At 34.7% G+C, this 21605-nt stretch overlaps 1 protein-coding gene across 2 annotated transcripts in view; it reads left to right on the top strand.

Annotated features, from left to right (window-relative positions):
* LOC101894590 (mucin-5AC) overlaps window positions 1-21605 on the top strand; it is an 89025-nt gene that overhangs the window by 5792 nt on the left and 61628 nt on the right. The window contains exon 2 of one of the 2 annotated variants that reach the window (XM_011293413.3): window positions 5658-6359. In XM_011293413.3, coding sequence (XP_011291715.1) covers window positions 6155-6359 — 205 coding nt within the window. In that variant the 5' untranslated portion in view covers window positions 5658-6154. Of the gene's footprint in view, window positions 1-5657; window positions 6360-21605 lie in introns of those variants that run through there. The other variant, XM_020036096.2, reaches the window with a different exon arrangement.

The following is a 21605-nucleotide window of genomic DNA, read 5'->3' as shown; positions in this document are numbered from 1 at the left end:
CCACACCTTCTGGTACTTCTCCCACAGGGGTCAATCCATAAAGCTCATAAGACTCGAAATTGTCATCCGATTCATTTCAGATTTGGCACATCTCAATATTTCTATCAACACAAGATCTTTTAACAAAACGGTAGGGATTGTGCAATTCCTCTTGGTACCTCTCCCACAAATGGTCTAAGTTTTGAATAACAAAAACGAGCATAAAATACGACATAAGCTTCCTGTTCTCTTCATATTTCACACAGCCAATTTTTATACCCTCCACCATACTATGGAGGGTATATTAACTTTGTCATTCCGTTTGTAACTCCTCGAAATACTCATGTCAGACCCAACAAATTATATATATTCTTGATCAGCGTAAAATTCTAAGAAGATTTAGCCATGTCCGTCTGTCTGTCTGTCTGTTGTAATCACGCTATCTTTCGAACAAATTGAGACAGAAGGCTAAAATTTTGCACTCATGTATATTTTGCCAGTAGGCAGGTTAAGTTCGTAAATGGGCCATGTAGGTCCAAGTTATCATATAGCCCCCATATAACGGTACCTCCCGATATTCGGTATTTTGATGATTTTAACTACATTATTCACCGGAATAGTTTAGAATTTGGCATTTGAAGTTCGCAATTGATACTACAGCCTAAGACAGAAAATTATATGTGCAGGTTAACGTCTTCGTATAGCCCCCATATAACGGTACCCCCCGATATTCGGTATTTTGATGATTTTAGCGACATTATTTACCGGTATCATTTCAAATTTGGTATTTGAAGTTCGTAATAGATACTGCAGCATAAAACAGAAAATGGGCCATGTAGGTCCACGTCTTCGTATAGCCCCCATATTCCGTACCACCCGATATTCGATATTTTGATGATTTTATCGACATTATTTACCGGGATTGTTTCAAATTTCGCTTGTGAAGTTCGTAATGGATACTTCAGCCCATGCCAGAAAATTGTCTGTGCAGGTCCACGTCTTCGTATAGCCCCCATATACCGTACCACCCGATATTCGATATTTTGATGATTTTAGCTACATTATAAACAGATTTTTCTTCAAGTTTCGCATTTAAATATTGTAATAAATTATGACAAAATTGCCTATGCAGGTCCACGTCGTCGTATAGGCATTCGGTATTTTTAAGATTTTTACAGAATTTTTAACGGATTTTATCATTTTTATTTTTATTTATTTATTTATTTTTATTTTTTTTTTTTTTTTTTTTTTTTTGGAAATTGCCAAATTTGTACCAAATGGTGGAGGGTATTAAAAGTTCGGCCCGGTCGAACTTACAGCTTTTTACTTGTTTCTACTAAAACAAGATCTACTGTGAAGATGGGATATATCGGTAGATTGACGTATCATAACGCCTAGCACCATATCTTTGCTATTTTAGGAACATCTTGCCAATAGCGAATTTCCTCTTTCACCCGAAAGTCGACAAAATTAGCATTAATTAGTATTATTTCGGTCTATTAAGCTTTCCTGTAGTCTTGTGTTCACAGTTTAAATCAATGACGTAGAGATCGGAGAAACGTCTAAATAATTTGCAAATTTACACATTCGAATATATGCAGACTAACGCTGCTGTTAAATGAACAATTTTTCTCCAGGGAATAATGTGGTTGTTGTTGTTGCTATTGCAAATAAAGAAAAACATTTTCAATTATCTACGCCAGAATAAATACGTGATTCTATATTTACGCCTAACTATACTACTTTGTCCTAAATGCGAAAAGGGGGGCAATAAAGAATTTTTAAATGTTCCTTCCAACGAAATATGTTATTTTAAGAAATGTTTCAGATTTGTATATTTGTAGTCACCGGCAGGTTATTGATTTATTAATTGCCCCGAACGGAAATCCTCTTTTAATAAATCGAACAAAGTTTGGGAAAAAAAGGTCAATGGGGTCTGTTACCTTTTTTTCTCTTTGTGAATATATTTCAAAATTTTTTATTTGAAAATCGCAAAAAATAACAACTGCAACCGCAAATAAAAATAGAAAAAAACAAGCTAAAAGGCAACAAAGTCTATTTTACTTTGAAAGATAGAAGAGACCAGTTATTTCTATGGGGTTTTCATTCGGTTTGGTTTATTTGCAAAATATCAACCAAAACAGTGCAACACACTTTAACACTGAGGCGAAGCCCGAATGGGAGTACTACGCATTGTGCACATGAAAAAGCTTAACAATTTTTGTATCCCAATTCCCAATGGAATTGAGTGGGTTTTTTTTTTCTTTTTTGTGCGAATTCAGACAAACTAGACTATTGAACTAACTAACCAACTAACGCTAGTTCGTTGAAAGACCTATTGGAAATTAGACTAGAGGCAAGTGAATAACAAGAACAAAAAGAACGAAGACAAAACGAAAAAAAAGTATATATTCTTGTTAATTCTGTCTGCCTACATAGACCAATAATTGAAATAGCGGAAAACATACCGGAGAGAAATAAAACAAACAGTGAAAACTCGTAGAAATAGTACAAAGCAAAGCAATTCAGAAGTGAAGAAGTCATTTTAGGTTGAACTAATATTGTCGTTAAAATAAATGAAAATAAAAAAACAATTTTTAAACAATATTAAATGAAGATTTATTAGTATAGTAAACAAGTAAAACAGCTGTAAGTTCGGTGGGGCCAAACTGTGAATACTCTCCACCATTTGGTACAAATTTGGCAAATTTCAAAAAAATAAAATTCGTTCAAAATTCTGTTAAAATCTTAAAAATACCGATTGTAGCCATATATTAGGGTCTATACGGCGACGTGGATCTGCGTAGGCAATTTTTGTCATAAGCTATTACAATATTCAAATGCGAAACTTGAAAAATAATCTGTTAATAATGTAGCTAAAATCATCAAAATACCGAATATAGGGAGGTACCATGGAGGTCATAAAACGTGGACCTGCACAGACAATTTTCTGGCATAGGCGTTAGTATTCATTACGAACTTCAAATAACAAATTTGAAACAATTCAGGTAAATAATGTCGCTAAAATCATCAAAATACCGAATATCGGGAGGTACCTTTATATGGGGGCTATACGAAGACGTGGACCTGGACAGACAATTTTATGTCTTAGGCTGTAGTATCCATTACGAACTTCAAATAGGAAATTTGAAAGAATTGCGATGAATATTGTCGCACAAATCATCAACGTACCGAATATCGGGGGTACCTTTATATGGGAGCTATACCAAAAAACGTGGACCTACATGGCCCATTTTCAATACCAAAAGTCCAGCAGACAATATACATTTGAGTAAAATTGTATCAATCTATTTCATTTCTTTCGGAAGCTAGAATGATTTCCACAGACGGGCGGATACTATGATGGAGGGTATAAAAATTTAAAAATTATTGCGTTTGACCTTTTGCAGTTTTATACCCTCAGCCATATGGCTACAGAGGGTATATATCATTTGATACGGTCAAAACCTGACTAGTCGAAATAACGGGTCCTACGATCTAACCCTAGGTCTCTTTGGACCAAATCCGTTTCAGAACATTTAGAGTCGATCTAGCGATGTCCGTCCGTCCGTCCGTCCGTCCGTCCGTCTGTCAGTCTGGCTGGTTCACACGATAACTCTCGAAGGGAGTATTCGATTTTGCTCCAACTTCGCAAATCATAATATTTGTGTCAGTGCTAGGTCAAGTGTGAAAATGGACAATATCGGTCCACTCTACCAAATACCTAGCCCACAAATGGTCAAAATTTGGAATAATTACAACTCTCATAAAATGTGATGTAAGAGTCCGATTGTCTTCAAGTTTCACACATCCATATATTTATATTAACCCAAGATCTGGTGTTAAGATGGAATATATCGATCCACTCCTTCTAGTATCTCCCCCACAAATGATCGGCATTTTCAAAAAAAATATATTTTTCTGCAGAAAAAAAAAATAATCCGATTTTGCTCCAACTTTGCAAATCCTAATATTTGTGTCAGTTCTAGTTCAGGTGCGAAAATGAATAATATCGGTCCTCTCCATCAAGTCCTTCGGGTACCTCCCCCACCAAGGGTCAAATTTTTGAATAACCAAAACGTTTATAAAATCCGAAATAATCATCAGGTTCTCTTTATATTTCACACATTCCATTATTTTCACTAACAAAAGATCTGTTGTGAAGATGGGATATATCGGTCCACTCCTTCTGGTACCTCCCCCACAAAGGCTCAAAGAAAGATAAATAAGCCTCCAACTCTCCTCAAATTTGCCAAATACAAACTTTATGCTTAATATAATATCTGTTGTGCAGATGATATATATCTATGAACCTCTTCTGGTACCTCATTCACAAAGGGTCACAATTTTCAATACCTCATTCACAAAGGGTCACAATTTTCAATACAATTCAGCGATTATTTACAACTTTCCATATCTAAATATATCTCTCTTTGACAGAAACCTGAGATGAATATGGAATTTATGATTTTACATAAATTGAATATACATGTTCGATTTTCTTCTAATTTAACCCATACCAATATTTTTATCTGTATTGGATGAAGTATGTAAATTGAATACTTCTGTCGACTATATCTGGTAGCACACGCACGTTAACATTTTCTAAAAATTATCATATATGTCATATAAAGTGAAGGAAGTTACCAATATAGTCCAAATCTGGCACGTCGCAATATTTATATTATATTATATTATTTAGGTCCGATATGAAATGGCCAATATTGGCCCATTATTCCAGAACCTACTCAATTAGGGGTTATACATTTGAATAAACCGGACAGATACTCTTTAACTTGTTTGAATCGTTTAAAAGCATTATCCAAGCGGTTTCGTAGTTTAAAGTGGAACACGATTGAATTCAAATTATTTTATATAAGAATCTTTCTTTAACCAATGTTTGAGGGTATTAAAAGTTCGACCCGACCGAACTTATTGTTTTTTTAATTTTTTTTTTTAATTTTGGTCAAGTGGATATCTTACTAAAGATTACCCTGCTGTTAAGATCAAATTACTTTTTTTTCAGAACTTGTGTTAGTTTTTCGTCGTTGGATTTTTTTCCGTAAGTCCCGCAGATTTTTTATCTTCGAGTTTTACACAAAATGAAAGTAGAGTTTAGAACATTTTGAATGGTTATCTGATAATATTAGGGTTCATTAGTTTTTGTGTGAAGTCAGATTAAAAATCTCCACTGTGGAAAAATATAAAAAAATCGGCATTTTTGCATCATGTAGTAGTATCATTTTCAATCAATGAAATGACGTCTAGTCATATTCACATGTTTTGTTCTAAAAAAATAGTTCATAATTCAGAATGTAAACAATTCATATTTATACAAGCAAATTTATCAAAAATCGACATCATCAACAGCGGCAGCAAAACTTGTGGCTCCCTGTGTGATGGTGTGTGTGTGTGACTTTTTTTTTCTATTTGTTGTTTTTACCCAAGTTTCACTGTAACGCTTGTGTTTTTTCTTATTTCTGTACAAAATACAAATCGATCGATAGGAATTATCGAAATCGTTCGCAATGTTGTTTTTTCCATGTTTTATTTTGTGTTACTACTGCTGCTGTTGTTGCTAGTACTTTTGTTGTTGTCGTTGTTGTTGTTATTCTTATTCTAGATGGTTTATTTGAGAAATTGATTTTTTTCACCCTGTTTGTATTTCAATGAGGCAGTGTGCCGTTGAAAGCAAAACATCATCTTTCAGTTTGTTATGGCGCATGAAAACGCGTAAAATAATACAAGAAAATCGCTCGGCTTAAAAATCAAATACAACCGAGAAAATAAAAAAAAACAACAACAAGAAAAATAAAGTGTAGTGGAAAAAAATAACATACGCTTGTTAAAAAATGTGATTAACAGCAAAGAAAAATCAATATCATTCCAAATAAAAAAAGGAGAAGAAATCAAAAAAAAATGACAAAGGAAATTTCTGTTTTTCTGTGTATCAATCAAATGAAATTATTTTGGAATTAAACAAAGAAAGAAATAAAAATCAATTCAAATAAAAATAAAATTCAAATCAAAGCCAATTATTGACAAGCCATTTGTTGGCTGACAAAAATGTGTGTATCTGTGTGCCATTGTCTAATTGTACGGTTTACCTAGCTTCTTTCGGGGCTGAAGTGTTTTTCTTCAAAAATTTTCTTCAACTGCAACAAAATACCATGTCATGTATTGGATGGATGGCTTTACATTTGACGACAATCTAATCAATAATTCATTTTTGAGCGGCGACAGCAATGGCGAATTAAGTGACAATAATCATCGTCTTTCACGCACAGCATCGACCAGCAGCGGAGCCAGAAATCGTTTTAGATCTTCGTCCAATCGCAAATCTCAACATTTAAGAGGATTAGCAGCAACATCGAAAGCAAGTAAGTTTTCTTAATGGCATATATATTTTAGGGAGACAGGGAGAGAGAGAGAGAGAGGTAGAGTGAAAGAGAGAAGGAGAAAGAAACCGAAAAGGAAATATTTACTGGACTGTTGAACTGCAATACACCTTGTTTTTATTTATTTTGCTGCAAAACGCGGATGTTAATGGCGCGCCGGAAAGGAGCCAAAGAGAAAATCTAAGAAAAAAAATTAAAAAAATGAAAATCTAAGAAATCTAAGTAAAAGGAAATTTGGGAAATTGGAAACATAATTAACATTGAAAGGTAAACACCACCCTTGATCATGAAGGCTGAACATTTTATATGGAATATTTCAAGCATTTGCTCTCTTTCAGAAGCTACTGTGTTCTAAAAATATTATTACGATATCCAAGTTTTTTGAACAAGTTGGAAAACTTGGAGACTCCTGCATATTCTGGAACAGAGCTCCACTATAGATATGAATAGCTACAAACATTCGCTTCCAATCTCGAACCAATTTCCGACTTTATTCATCCATATGCCGATCAGTAGTATTTTTCCAAAAATTGTTATACCCTACACTAAATAGTGGTAAGGATATTATGTCTGTGCGCATTTGTTTCTAACATGGATAAGGATGCGGGATAGACCCACTGTTAAATTTTAGGATCTTCATAGAATCACTTTCTAAGTCAATTTATGCATGTCAGTCCGTCAGTCATGTATTTTTGTGAACAAAATACATGTCGCATTCATTATCCTATAGAGATGAAATTTTCTAAACAATATTTGTTTGGCCCAAGGACGACCCCCTATTGAAATTATTGAGAATCGGTTCAGTTTTGAATATAGCTCCCATATATATCTTCAAGAGATTTCCGGTTAATTCTGCACCAAATGGCCTATGAAATGAATTTTGGCACATTCGACCGAATTCAGTCTAGAAGCAAGTACGTAAAATTTCGAGAAAATCGTTTCAGATATAGCTATAGCTCCTATATATAAGTTTCATCCAATTAGAGGTTTTAAGTCCCTTACATGCGGAACATGCACTCAACAAAAATTATATTTGGTACCAAATAACTTATGGACCTCGAAAATATCTCCGTCAAATTTTATCGAGATCGGTCCAGATTAGGATATAGCTCGCATATAATATCTGTATCCGATATGAAGTTTATTGTGCGCCAAGTGGCAAATATCAGCCCAAATGACTTTAATCTTGGCAATTCCGACTGAATTGAGTCTAGAAAAAATTTAGATATAGCTCCCATATAATTGTGCCTGACCTGAAAATGACCTGAATTTTGGCACGTTATTAGGTACCAAATAACTTATGGACCTCGAAATATCTCCCTCAATTTTTATCGAGATCGTACCAGATTAGGATATAGCACGAATATATATATCTTTATCCGATATGAAGTTTATTGTGCGCCAAATGGCTAATATCAGCCCAAATTACCTAAACCTTAGCAATTCCGACTGAATTAAGTCTAGAAAAAAGTGCATCAAATTTTGTGAAAATCGGTTAAGATACAGATATAGCTCCCATAACCATGTTTCGTTCGACTTGGGATTCTAAATCCCTCACATGCGTAATATGTACCCCACAACAATAATCTTTGGTACCAGATACACCTCTGAAATAAGTGTTTAAATTTTTGTCAATATCAATTCAGATTTGGATATAGCTCCCATATATCGATTATCCAATTTCAGGTTTTTTGTGCACCAAATGGCTAATATCTGCCGAAATTGACTGAATGATAGATCTTCCGACGGAATTCAGCCTAAAAGCAAGTGCTTCACATTTTGGTGAAAATCGGTTCGGATATAGCTATAGCTCCCACATATATGTATATATCATCCGATTTGGTGTTTGGTGTTAAAGTCAATGACATTTGATAACAGCCATCAGATACAGCACGGAAATATCTCTGTCAAATTTTATCGAGATCGGTTCAAGTTTTTATATATCATCGATATACATCATCAGCCCAAATATAACTTTTAGACCCCACAAAGAATATATGTTCTTGATCAGCATAAAATTCTATGTCGATTTAGCGAATTCCGTCCGTCTGTTTTGGTATTGAGAGTGGGCTATGTAGTTCTACGTTTTGGTATAGCCCCCATGTACCGGTGCCCCGATATTCGTTATTTTGATGATTTTTCTCTATTTTTTTTTTTTTACGTTATTCACCGAAAATATTTCAAATTTGGAATTTTAAATTCGTAATGGATACTAAAGATTATGACGGAAAATTGTCCGTGCAGGTCCACGTCTTCGTATAGCCCCCATATAAAGGTAGCCCCCAATATTCGGTATTTTGATAATTTTAGCTACATTATTCACCGGAATTGTTTCAAGTTTGGTGTTTGAAGTTCGTAATAGATACAACAGCCTATGACAGAAAATTGTCTGTGCAGGTCCACGTTTCGGTGTAGCCCCTATATTCGGTATTTTGATGATGATGATGAAGTTTCACATTTTAATATTGTAGTGGCGTATGACAAAACTTGCATATGCAGGTCCACGTCGTCATATAGAACGACGGATTTTATTTTATTTTTTTTATTATTATTTTTTTGAAAAATTCGTTTCAAATGGTGAAGGTTATTAAAATTTCGGCCCGGCCGAACTTAACGTTTTCTTTTTAATTTAATAGTATCCTTGTCGAAGTCATACCATGCACTATACAGCAATGTTATTCGGTTCATGGTTGGTATGACCTACTTCACATTAATTCCCAAAATTAACTTTATTTGTAACATATAGTCGGTCCCGCCCGATTTTTGACCTTTCCTTACTTGATTCTTTTATAATATCGGAAAAAAATGCAAAACTACAGGGTTGCCCATATTCGACGGACCCATCTGGCAACGCCATAACATTTGACAGAGATGTCACATCGCTTAATGACATACCGCGTTTGAAGCGTCAGTTCAAGCAGATTTTTACCATGAACCAATACACGCCACGCGAGCGCTCTGAAATAGTTGAAATTTACAAGAAGTCAATTGTGAAACCTCAACGTGCTTTTAAAACATTAAAAAAATGTGAGAAGTGCGCCTTCTAAGAACACCATTAAGCGTTTATACGAAAAATTTTCGACTGGTAAGGCTCTTTCTAATCCGAAGAGGCCATATAAAAGTCGACCAAGGTGATCGGCCGAGAATATCGCTGCCGTACTAGCCAGTGTTTAGAGGTCCCCAAGAACATCCCAAAAACGCCGTTCTCAGCAGTTGGGCATGGCTCGGTCCACTTTACAACGGATTATTCGCAGTGATTTGAATTTGTTCCCGTACAAAATTCAATCGACGCAAAGAACGTTGCCTGCGGACAAGCCTCGTCGATTGGAATGGGCCCGAAGGGCCCAAAGGTCCGTCGAGTATGGGCAACCCTGTAGTAAATTCCTGAAGATTTTGGAACAGAACGTTTGCCATCATAGATTCCCATAGCTTTATACAATCGCTTCTAATTTCAAACTATTCCAATGTTATTCGTCCATATGTTAGTCAATAGCGTTGTTCTCTCTTTTTTATTTTTATTTATTTTTTTTTTTTTTTTTGTATATTTCCTTTAATGTTTAGCTTTATTACCCCAAATTTTACACTATTATTGATCGATCAATATGTTCGGCCAATACATTCGCACATATCGCAGTGGCTACTTTTCATTATTGTTTACATCTGTCGAGACGTAATAAAATGAAATATTTGCATTAAATTTCGTTTGCATAAACATGGCGAGTTTTTATTGATCTATTAAATAGTTACAGCCGCTTACAATCACCCATAAAATTTGGGGTAAATATTAAAGGGGGAACAGTGGTGAATCGAATGAATTAAGATATGTGAAGAATTTTATATTCCTGTAGAATTTTATAGTAATTATATTGAGTTTATTGAAAAGTTTTAATTATAGGTATCTTAAATTTGTCATTTAGTATGCAATGCCTCGAAATATTCTTCCTGTCTTTCTGATGAAATCTCGATGGAGAAAAATATAAAGCTTGGAATTTAAACTTAAAATTTTTCGTAGATTATTTTGTGCTAAAAATTGAACATGTCGATTCACGCTTAGCTCGTATAGCTCTCATGCAACAGTTGACGCTGATTTTCGATACTTTGCAGGTTTCTGTTCCAATTTCCAATAAAATAAGATGTAGTTTTTTTCAAAATGTTTTCATTTTTATTATTACGTTTTACATAGCCTCCATATAACATTCGGTAAGTAGTGGTTGATAAATTTTTACTCAGATGTGGTTTAGGTCTGTAAAATTTTACTATTGAAATATTGAAATAACTGTACCGGCAGAATTAAGGTCCTTTGACGGTCCTTGTCAAGATATATTAACTCGAATTTTCTGTAAATTGGCAGTTTGTGTTCCCAGCTTGTAGAAAACATCATTGCATAGGACTATCCAAGCTGCGTAGGTTCAAGTTTTGGCATAGTCCCATATTACTGTACCTCCAGATATTCAATATTTCGGTGATATAAGCTGCATTTTTCAATACAAATATCACAAAGGCCAAGATCATTTGTTGACTATTTGGTTTTTTTAGTCTCCCCTAAAATATTTTCAATATAGGTACAACCCCCATATAGCATCCAAATCTTAAAGATTTTTGCAATAAGCCAAGTTTCTGAATGGAGGAGGGTATAAAAAGTTGGGCCTGACTTATGACCATATGGCTAGACAGAGTATATATCACTTGATACGTGCCTCATCGAAATAATGGTTTAAGTCTCTTTGGACATCCCCCACAAAAAGTCAACATTTTCAAAAAAATATTTTATTGCACAGAAAGAGAAAGGATAATCCAATTTTCCTCAAATTTGCGAATCCTAATATCTGCCGCAGTGCTATGTCAGGTGAAAAGTATCGCTCCACTCCATCAAGTACCTCCCACACAAAGGGTGAACATTTTCAATAATTATAACTCCTATAAATGGTGATGTAAGAGTCCGATTGCCTTCAAATTATACACATTGGAATATTTTTATTAACCCAAGGTCTGGTGTGAAGATGGAATATATCGGTCCACTTCCACTGGTTCCTTACCCACAAAGGGTTAAAATTTTGAATATCCAAGAAGCTCATAAGACGCGAAATTAACATCCGAAACCATTTAGACTTGGCATATTTCCATCAACACAAGATTTGCCATAAAGATGGTAGAGATCAGATCAAATTCCTCTTGGTACCTCCCCCACAAAGGGTTAGAGTTTTGAATAACCAAAACCAAAAAAAAAAAATCGAAATAATCATCCGCTTCTCTTCATATTTCACACATTCCATTACCTTCTGGTACCTCCCCGACAAATTGTCAAAATTTTGAATATCCAAGAAGTTCAAAAGACGCCAAAATAACCTCCGAAACCATTCAGACTTGGCATATTTCCATATTTTCTTTAACACACGATTTGTCATAAAGATGGTAGAGATCGGACAATTTCTTCTGGTACCTCCCCAAATAGGGATCAAGATTTCACGGCAATTTTCTGTCATAGGCTTAAGTACCCCTTTATGAACTGCCAATACAAGTATGAAAAATTCCGGTGAATAATGTCGCTAAAATCATCAAAATACCGAATATAAGGCGGATCTGTTATATGGGGGCTATACGAAGACGTGGGCCTGCGCAGACAATTTTCTATCATAGGCTGTAATATCCATTTCGAACTTCAAATACCGAATTTGAAACAATTCCGGTAAATAATGTCGCTAAGATCATCAAACTACCGAATATCAGAAGGTACAGTTATATGGGGGCTATACGAAAACGTGGACCTTTATAGTCCATTTTCTGTCTTAGGCTGTAGTATCCATTGCGAACTTCAAATACCAAATGTGAAACAATTCTGGTAAATAATATCGCTAAAATCATAAAAATACCGAATATCGGGAGGTACCGATGTATAGGGGTTATACGAAGGCGTGGAAGGCGAAGGCGAAGGCGAAAATCGGGAGGTATCGTTATATGGGGGCTATACGAAGACGTGGACCTGCACACACAATTTTCTGTCATAGGCTATAGTATCCATTACGAATCTCAAATACCAATTTTTAAGCAATTCCGGTGAATAGTGTCGCTAAATCATCAAAATACCGCATATCGGGAGGTATCGTTATATGGGGGCTATACGAAGACGTGGGTCTACATGGCCCATTTTCAATACCAAAAGTTCTGCAGACATAATACACATTTAAGGAAATTTTTAACTTCAACTTACTTTATTGCTTTCGGAAGCTAGAGTGATTTTCACAGACGGATAGGCGGACAGACGTATAGACGGACGGACGGACATTGCAAAATCGACATAGAATTTTATGCTGATCAAGAATATATACACTTTGTGGTGTCCAAAATATATGTTAGAAGGTGTTACAAACGGAATGCCTCCATACTATGGTGTAGGGTATAAAAAATCGGCAAATTTCTGCCATAGACTGAAGTATCCGTTACGAACTGTCAAAATGAAATATGAAACAATTCCGGTGAATAATATCGCAAAAATCATCAAAATACCGATTGTAGGGAGGTGCCGATATATGAAGCCCATACCAAGACGTGGTATAGCATGCCGAATTTTCTGTCACAGGCTGTACGAACTTACATTACGAAATTAAACTTTTCTTCCGGCGAATAATGTGGCTAAATACCTCAAAATACCGAATTTTTGGGAGGTATGTTTCGGCACCGGAGCTGGACCCAATTACGAACTTCAACTAAAATTTTTAAGACAAATCTCTAAAAAAATGTTGCGAAAATCATCAAAGCACCGAATATGGGGAGGTACCGTTATATGAGGGCTATATGAAGTACCGATATATCGTACCATGCATGTTTTCTGATTACAAAAAATGTCAACATAGGTCCGCTATATGGCGAATCTCTCAAAGGATTTTTAGTATTTGAAAGGTCTCTGTGTCAACTTCCTAAAATTCTAAAATTTACTACTTCTGATTTAATCTCTACTTGCAATCTTCACCACAGCACGATCTCCCAAATCAACCCGCAATCATCAACGATAGTAATTCCCTGCGAAATCTGCAATCATATTCATTCATGAAAAATATACACATCATAAATGTTATTAAATGGATTTTATATCAGTCAATATAACACAATTCGCTGATGCGAATTCAACAGTTTCCGACATTTAAATGATCGCATGGCAGCATCAACACTTGTTCCCCCCAATGACGGCCGGTATCAAACTGTGAAATATTTCTGAATGCCTTTAATCGAGTTATTGCTAAAAATATCAGCGAAAAAAAAACCACATTGAAAAATGTAATGTAATTAAATGGATTATTAACCTGCAGCTATTATGAATCACCAACATCATCGTAATCTTCATGACACACACATGTACATATAGACTTGTGTGTGCATGCTGTGTACTAATTGCTTGTATCGTGTTAGTTCGTTGGTGGGCTCTCCGATGGTTGGATTCAAACTATTAATATTCACTATATACAAAAATAATAGGACGCACAAACATATTTATATTAATAATAATAATAATAACAATAATAAAAACAAATGCAGGCAGTTCAACAGTACAAGTAATATTTATATAAGCTATGATTAATTAAACAAATATCCTGTTTTGCTTGAAACCAAATAACAACAGAGCAGAGAGAAAAAAAAAACGAAAAAAAACACGATCTGTACAAATGTTATGAAAATTCATAGAATTGATGAAAAATTAAATGTGTTGTTGCTGTTTTCGACACAAATACCATTGAAAAATGTCACTAATGGTGTTATATTAAATAATTTATTAAATTGAAATATTTATACCATTTTTTGTTTAATTGTAGCTTTTTTAATTGAAGCGAGAAAAAATTGAAATAGATGGAAAGTGTTATTGACACATACAAGGCTCGCGTATAGTTTGCGAGAAGTAATGAAAAAAGTTGAAAAGGTCAAACGTATGATACGCTACATTTACTCAGGTGTCGCACTATAAAACCAGTAAAGAAAGGTCAAAAGTCGGGCTGGGCCGGCTGTATGATACCCTACATCACTATGGTAATTTAGTAGAGCTCCCGTAACAAAATAATTTATGTGAAGTAAATAATGCCACCTATCAACTAGGTTTCAGAGGGAACTAATATAGGCATATACAATTCTGAATCGATTTTCACTTAATTTGACGAAGACATTTTTATCTTTCATACCAAATAACATTGCTATAGAGTGCATGTATCACTTCGAGAAGGTTTATATCAAAACAAATAAAAAACCTGTAAGTGCAGACAGGCCGTACTTTGAATACCTTCCACCACTTGGAACGAATTTAAGAATTTTCAAAAAATGAAAAACCTTTAAAAATTCTGGTAAAATCCTAAAAATACCGAATATATCCTTTGAATTGGGATCTATACGAGGACGTGGACCTACATAACCAAATTTTGTAATAAGCCATTACAACATTCAAATACGAAACTTGAAACGGATCCGGTAAATAATGTAGCTAAAGTCATCAAAATACCGAATATAGGGAGGTACTAAAATGTGGGGCCTATACGAAGACCTGGACCTGTATAGACAATTTTCTGTCATAAACTGTAGTTCCCATTACGAAATCTGAAAAAAAATCGATGAATAATGTCGTCAAAATATCGAATATTGTTGTATGTGTGCCATACGATATCGTGGACCAATATGGACATTTCCCTTCAAAGGGGTAAAGTACTCCGAAGGAAGTTCTTCTGTTCAGACAGTTTCATTTAAAAAAATTGGATACAATCATCTAAATACCGAATATCAGGGCGTACCATAATATGGGGGCAATACGATATCGTGGACCTATATTGGCCAGCTTGACCAGCCTATAGACTAAAAACTGATCTGTTCAAATTTTTAGCTTCCTATCTTTATGGACAGGCTAAATCATCTTAGAATTTTACACTGATCAAGAATATATATACTTTGTTATGTCTAAAATTATCATTTCGGAACCAAATGGAAACGTACCTACCGAAATTCACTTCATTTGAGCTAATATTAAGCATTATTTGCACAATATGCCTGGAAACGGATTAAGGATATATATGGGATCTGTATCCAAATCTGAGCCGTTCTCGATAATATTTGGCAGAACCGCTGACTTGTTTTGCAAGATATAAAAGATAAAACTAGTAAAGAAAGTCTTAAAAGTCGGGCGGGGCCGAATTTATGATACCCTACACCACTTTGCTAATTTAGTTGAGCTCCGCATAACAATTAAAAGTTTTTATGGGAGAATTCAATCATACACGCTATGATTATAATTATAATTTCAAATTCAAAGGACAAAATATGCCGAAGCATTTGTATCTTTTAAATTCGGACATGTATTGCCCATTTGGTGCACAATTAATTTGAAATCGGATAAAAATATATATGGGAGCTATATCCAAATCGGAACCGATCTCGATAAAAGTTGGCAAAGATATTTCTGAGCTGTATTTGATATATTTCCCTGAATATCGTTGTTACGGAGTGCATATTACGGCTGTGGATAACAAATATGACAAATCAGATGAACAGTATATATGGGAGCTATAGCTATATCTGAACCGATCTTCACCAAATTTGACATACTAGCTTCAAGACTCAATTCGGTCGTAAGTGCCAAATTTCATCCCATTTGGGCGAGATACGTTTGGTGCACAATCAAAGGTAAATCGGACAAAGTTACATATGGGAGCTATATCCAAATCTGAACCGATCTCGATAAAATTTAGCAAATGTATTTCTGAGCTGTATTTGATATATTTCCCCAAATATTGTTGTTACAGAGTGCATATTACGGCTGCGGAAGACAAAACTAACAAATCAATATATATGGGAGCTATAGCTATATCTGAACCGATTTCGATCAAATGTGGCATACTTATTTTCAGGTCCAATCTGATTGTATGTGCAAAATTCCACACTATTCCGACTGATATTACACGTTTGGTGCACAATAAAAAGCAAACCGGACGAAGAAATATATGGGAGCTATATCTAAATTTTGACCGATTATCTCCAATTTCAATAGGGTTCGTCATTGGGCCAAACAAATGATTTGTGAAAAATTTCATTTGGATAGGGCAATAAATGCGTTTACAAAAATACATGGACAGACGGGCGGACGGACGGACAGACGGCCGGACGGACATGCATAAATCGACTCAGAATGTGATTCTATGCAGATCATCAAAAGGAACTATGGGTCTATCTCGTTTTCTTTTCCCTGTTACAAACAAATGCACAAAGACATAATACCCTGACCACCTTGTGGTGTAGGGTATAAATACTGAAAATTGTGACACTTTCTGGGATTGAAGAGAATTGGATGCTAATTTCGCTTTCTTTTACCGTTTTGTTTTTCAAAATTATGAGCCATTCGTGGAGGAGGTAGCAGACGAAATGTTCCAATCCCTACCATCTTTACAACAGATCTTGTGTTGATAGAATTATTCAGATATGAAAATTCTGAATGGAACTGGATGTACTTTTTCGCGTTTTATGAGCTTCATGAATACTTAAAATTTTGACATTTTTTGGGAGGAGGTATCAGAAGGAGTAGATTAATATATTCCATCTTCACAGCAGGTCTTGTGTTAATAGAAATAATTGGATGTGTGAAATATAAAGATAACCGGATGCGGATTTTGGTTATTTAAAACTTTGATCCTTTATGGAGAAGGTACCAGAAGGAATGGATCGATCTCTTCCACCTTTATAACAGCTCTTGTTTTGATAGAAATATTGAGATGTGCCAAGTCTGAATGGAATCGGATAGCAATTTTACGTTTTATGTCCGACAAAAGTCATCAGTCCCTGGGTGAATAAAAGTAATGGAATGTGTAAAATATAAAGAGAACTGGATGCTTATTGCTGATTTCGTTATCGTTTTTGGTTATTCAAAATTTTGACACATTGTGGAGGAGATACCAGAAGAAATGGTTCGATATCTACCATCCATTTAAAATATCTTTTATTGATAGGAATATTGAGATGGGGCAAGTCTGAATGGAATCTTAATTATATCCGATTAAAGAATATGTTAGATGAAGTAAAGGGAGTTGTGGGATATTATCGTACTATTTCCTATATTATAATCGTTTTTTTTATTCAAAACAGTGACCCTTTGTGGGAGAGGTATCAAAAGGAATGCTCCGATCTCTATCATCTTCAGATCTAGTGTTAACAGAAATGTCGTGCCAATCTGAATGGAATCGGATGTTAATTTCGTGTTTCATGAGCTTCATGGATATTCAATGGATAATGTTGACCCTTTTGTGGGGGAGATACCAGAAGGTGTGGACCGACATAATCCATCTCCACACCAGACTTTGGGTTAATAAAAATATTGTCATGTGTCTAATCGGAATTTTATATTACATTTTATAGGAGTTATAATTATTAAAAATATTTACCCTTTGTGTGTGAGTTACTTGATGGAGTGGCCCGATATTGTCCATTTTCGCACTTGACCTACCACTGATGCAAATATTAGGATTTGCAAAGTTCGAGCAAAATCGGATTATTCTTTCTTCTCAGTGCAGTAAATTTTTTTGTAAATTTCGACCTTTTGAGGGAGCCTTACCATCAATGTAAGACACATCACATATTCGACTCCAATTCACATTATTTCCGCGATTTACATAATTTTGATTAACAAAATGTTAATCTTGTTATTGACGTAATTTAACGGACAAAAAAGTAAATTACCGTTTAATTAATACCAAGTGTTTCCATTAAATAAATTTCATATTAAATTAAACTCATACGCACACACACACATACACATGTTTATGTGCATTAATATTTATGTACGTAATTGTAGCAATGATTAAAGATGAAAAACAAAAAAATGAAACAATTCAAACCCCAAACTAATTGACAAAACATTATGTGGCCAATTGAGATGCGAATTAAAAAACAAAAAAAAAAAAAACAAAAAAAATTCACCAAAGGCAAAAATTAATTTCAATTACCAGATATTTCAATTGCGGCGGCAGCGGCAATATGGCCAAGTTAAATGAGATATATTTATGTGTGTGTCCATTGGTCTTTTTTATCTTAACTAATGATAAAAATTACATTTTAATTGAGATTTTTTGGAATGATAGAAAGTGAAACAATGTAAGGCATGCAATAACGAACTAAATTCAAAAAGATGAACGACAAGACAGTGCACCACGAGAAATAATTATAAAAAAAACCTTAGAAGATTATGAAAGACAACCTTTCTTCAAAACTCTTCTGAATTCGCCACGTCGATTTTTTATGTTTTAGTTATACTTTTCAATTAATTTCGCCGAATTTCGGTATCTTGAGCTCTTAATATACAAAAATAAAAAATTAAACACAATCAGTCGGTATTGCCGACAAATGCACTCCCTCAGCCAATGTTCGGTTATGATTGTTTAAATTGTTGTCCCTTCATAGAAGACCTTCCGAGGGAGTGGCCCAGCTTCACACCAAATCTTATCTTGTTTGTGTAGGAATATTAGAATTGCCGAATTTGAAAAGAATCGAATGCTCACTTCGTGTTTTATGAGCCTAAAGGCTATTCCAAATTTGAACCCTTTGTGGGGGAGGTATCAGAAGGGGTGGTCGTATACGTACCACATTCACAACAGATCTTGTGTTATTGAAGACTTTAGAATGTATCAAATTCGAAAACAAGAGGATTCCTATTTAAAATTTTATTAAAAATATAGTTATGAATATTTTGACCCGTTTTCGGGAGGTACCAAAAGGAGTGGTTCTATACAGGATTAGATGAAAAAACTGTAAAAAATCTAACGCAATAACTTTGACCTTTTTTTATTTATTTATTTATTTATTTATTTATTTATTATTATTTTTTTTTTTTTTTTGAACTATAAGTATAGTAATTAGTTTAGATTTGTTCGAATTGGTCACCTTTGGCATGAATTATGGCCTTCAAACGGCCAATGAAACCGTCACACGCTGCCCGAATGTTGCTCTGCCTTGGCCCATCCCGGCGAAGCGCTTGCTTTAAGAAACTATCGAAGGGAGCATCCGATTTGGTTCAAACTTGGTACATCGTAATATCTCTATCAAACTTAGATCGCTTTCGGAGATGGGCAATATCGGTTCACTCCTTCTGGTACCTCCTCCAGAAAAGATCGAATTTTAATATATATATATATATATATATATATTTTCTGCACAGAAAGAGGAACGACAAACCAATTTTGTTCAAACTTTGCAAATGCTAATATTTTCGTCAGTCAAAGGTCAGGTTCGAAAATGGACAATATCGGTCCACTCCATCAAGTACCTCCCCCACAAAGGTTCGAAATTTTGAATAATTACAATTCTTATAAAATGTTATGTAAGAATCCGATTACCCTAAAATTTCATACATCCCAATAATTGCATTAAGCAAAGGTCTGGTGTTAAGATAGTATCTCCCCCATTAAAGGTCGAAATTGTCAAAAAATGTTTTTTGCACAGAACGAGAAACGATAATCCAATTTTGCTCCAACTATTCAAATCCTAATATTTGCGTCAGAGCTAGGTCAGGTGCAAAAATGAACAATATCGGTCCACTCCAATTAATACCTCCCCCTCATAGGGTCAACATTTTGAATAATTACAATGTTTTCAATCCCAATATTCACACATCCCAATAATTGTATTAACCAAAGGTCTGGTGTTAAGATGGAATACATCGGTCCACTCCTTCTGGTACCTCCCTCACAAAGTGTTACAATTTTGAATGTTCACGAAGCTCATAGAACATGATGCTAACATCCGATTTCATTCAGACTTGACACATCTGAATATTTCTATCAACATAAGATATGTTATAAAGATGGGAGAGATTGGACCATTCCTCCTTGTACCTCCCCAACAAAGGGTCAAATGATTGAAAATAATCATAGAAGCCGAAATAAGCTTCCGGTTCTCTTCAAAGTACATACTTCACAATACTTGTATTTACTCAAGATCTGGTGTGAAATTTGCATATATCGGTCCACTCCTTCTGGTACCTCCCACACAAAGGGTACACATTTTGAGTATCCGTCAAGCTCATAAAACGCGTAATTATCATCCGATTCCATTCAGACTTCGTACATGTCCATATTTCTGTTAACACAAGGTCTGTTGCAATACCAATATTTTTATCCGTATTAGATGAAGTAAGAAAATGGAATACATCGGTATGGTACTTGCCTCCTCTGCTTTGGTTATTTTGCGGTGAAGACATTATTTTTTTAATATCATAACCCACTATATTTTCCCTGTCAATTGAAAAAAAAATAAAATGAGTCCTACAATGTGCTTGAAGTACATCAACTTTTAGTTACCATTGTCAAATTTATAATATTATCCCTCACAAAGAATTTATTTAAATTACTACTTCAAAAAGGAAAACTAACTAAGAATAGACCTGTCGAATACGCTAATTAATTTTTAAATTAGAGCAGACATACACTGACAGTTCTATTTTATGACATTTAAATTAATTTTTATTTTTTTTTAAAGAATGCTTAACATATTTTTTTGTCACCGTGGGACACATTGTGCGACCATAAAACAGGATGACTGATAAAACAAAATCTATTTGGTGTGAATGATTTTTATGGTTTGGCACACGCCCCTCTTTGTAGAATATATATACTCTAGTCTTGCTGAAAAAAAAAATATGATGCGTTGAAAGAATAATTAGATTAACAAATGTAGGGAAATTATTCACAAAACAAAAAGTAGGTTTCAATGAACTGTGATTTCTGCTATGGTGGGAAAGAGGGGAAGGGAGGGAAGACCACAGATAAGAATTTTTCAAAAAAAAAAAAAAAACAAAATTTACTGCACAGAAAAGGATAGGATAATCCTTTGGACTTTGCTCGAACTTTGCAAATACTACTATTTCTATCAATGCTAGCACATGTGAGAAAATGGACGATATCGGTCCACTCCATCAAGTACCTCCCCACCAAGGGTCAACATTTTGAATAATTATAATTCCTATAAAAGAGTCCGATTGTCTTTAAATTCCACACATCACAATAGTTCTATTAACCCATGGTCTGGTGTGAAGATGGAAAATATCGATCCACTCCTTCTGGTACCTACCACACAAAGGATCAAAATTTTGAATACCTATGAGGCTCATAAAACGCGAAATTAACATCCGATTCCATTCAGACCTGGCACATCTCCATAGTTCTATTAACGCAAAGCCTCTTACAAAGATGGTAGATATCGGACCATTTCTTTTGGTAC

Source organism: Musca domestica, unplaced genomic scaffold (genome assembly GCF_030504385.1).
Source record: "Musca domestica strain aabys unplaced genomic scaffold, Musca_domestica.polishedcontigs.V.1.1 12, whole genome shotgun sequence".
NCBI classification, from domain to species: domain Eukaryota; kingdom Metazoa; phylum Arthropoda; class Insecta; order Diptera; family Muscidae; genus Musca; species Musca domestica.
This window is presented reverse-complemented; position numbering and strand designations above follow the sequence as displayed.